We start from the raw sequence: 1694 nt of genomic DNA, 5'->3' as shown, positions 1-1694 counted from the left end.
CGTCAAGTCACGTGACAACTGGGAATTTTTTTTGTTTGTTTGTTTTGTTCTGTTTATGAAATATCTACATTTCCCCCATTTGCACATTTATTTCTCAATGCTGAATATTATATGACAGCTACACAAAGATAAATTATGATATATAAACAGATTTTTAAAAAAGAAATTGCTCCAGGAAGTAATTTCAGGAAGTAGCAAGCTTTCCCTGACAGTCGTGCAGTTTACAAATCAAGATGGCAGGTACGTTGAGAAGTGTAATATAGATATAGCGAACTTGCTAACTTTATTTTGAACTATATCAATTATATTCTGTATATATATATTTCATGACAGATGTTTTATGATCGATATAACGTTATACGTCTTTAACTGTTCGCCGTGACATCGCGGAGGGCGAGTGTGGTTTAGCTAGGGAGCCTAGTCTTAACGAGTTTCACGGCTATCAAGGTGCTCGCTAGCACTAGGTATCTAGTTTATATCGATACTTGGCGCTTACTATCGTTGGCTGTTAGTCTGCGTATCAATTCGTGTATCTTGCAAAATAGATACTCGCCCGTTCTTGGTATCGAGCGAGCTAGGTAAAAATTGCTTTATTGTCTTTGACTATCGTTAACTCGCACCCTAGAGAGCTAACTGGTTTACTGAATGTGGCTAGCTAGCTACTATTTCGGATACGACCATCTAACGTAGTCTAAGATAGCTAGCCAATTAGCCAGGATTTGTTGGATTGCTTGCTAGCTACTCGGCGCTGCATAGCTGATCACTAGGACAGAAAATCCAATTAGTTTCTTCGGTCCAAAGCAGTAAGAAAATTTCATAGCGCTCAAAACCGAGTTGCGTGTATAGCAGACGTTAGCTAACTAGATACCGCGAGTTATCTAACGCTACACTTCACTGTTTATCTCGGTCGTCAGTGCCAGTTCCTCTTTGTTTTGATTTGTGTCCGTTCTCCGTTTGTCTGGAATCTATCTACTATGCACGAAAATGTACATATTTTATTTCCACGTTGTCTGAATTAGACTATATCATATACTTGCTGTTGTGTTGGTAGATAGTTTTCTTTCCATGACCGTTTTGCTGTTGTACTTGAGTACTTTGCATTGATACTCGCTCGGCATGCATGAGTTAGGCTGGCTGGATATCATGACGTTAGACGCGTTAGTGCTATCAATTGTCTGATTGACATCGACATTTTACCAAGCCAGTGAACTGGATAGTGTGAAAGTTATGGATTTCATTTGTGATTGAACAGTGTCTACTTGCAAGCGTTGGGGAACGAGCTTGTTGCATTCTTACTAGCTTGCCTAATGTTCTGCCTAATGACGGGAGGTCACGATTAGCGTGCTTAAACCTGTCCTCCATGTGCATTTCCCACCTGTAAGAACGTAGTAATTTAAGTGTAATGTAACGGTCGCGAGGACTTTTTTTTTTGTATAATTCACAATTGTATTTGTTCTAGGTCTGTCTTTATACTTTGAAGATGGTCATGATGATTTGGATGACTGTAAGTATTTTGATTGTCCCCACTCCGTAACAGAATGGATTATTTTGTAACGAAACGTTAATCTTAACGCAGAATCTTTCAAGGATCATTTGCATATTAACCCAGTGTTTTGCATACAGTGTTTTACATGGGATTCATTTAGTCTTGCATGGAACTGTCTATGTTTGTGCTAAACTGTGAGCCATAAAAT

The 1694-nt window shown here is 38.8% G+C and overlaps 1 protein-coding gene across 1 annotated transcript in view; it reads left to right on the top strand.

Annotated features, from left to right (window-relative positions):
• Positions 1-99: 99 nt before the first annotated feature.
• ppp4r1l (protein phosphatase 4, regulatory subunit 1-like) overlaps positions 100-1694 on the top strand; it is a 30552-nt gene continuing 28957 nt past the window's right edge. The window contains exons 1-2 of the mRNA XM_064306638.1: positions 100-240; positions 1460-1504. Coding sequence (XP_064162708.1) covers positions 234-240; positions 1460-1504 — 52 coding nt within the window. The 5' untranslated portion in view covers positions 100-233. The remainder of the gene's footprint in view (positions 241-1459; positions 1505-1694) is intronic.

The sequence above is a fragment of the Anguilla rostrata genome, chromosome 13 (assembly GCF_018555375.3).
Source record: "Anguilla rostrata isolate EN2019 chromosome 13, ASM1855537v3, whole genome shotgun sequence".
Lineage (NCBI taxonomy): Eukaryota > Metazoa > Chordata > Actinopteri > Anguilliformes > Anguillidae > Anguilla > Anguilla rostrata.
The sequence above is the reverse complement of the archived record's forward strand: the minus strand, read 5'-3'. Positions and strand labels throughout refer to the sequence as shown.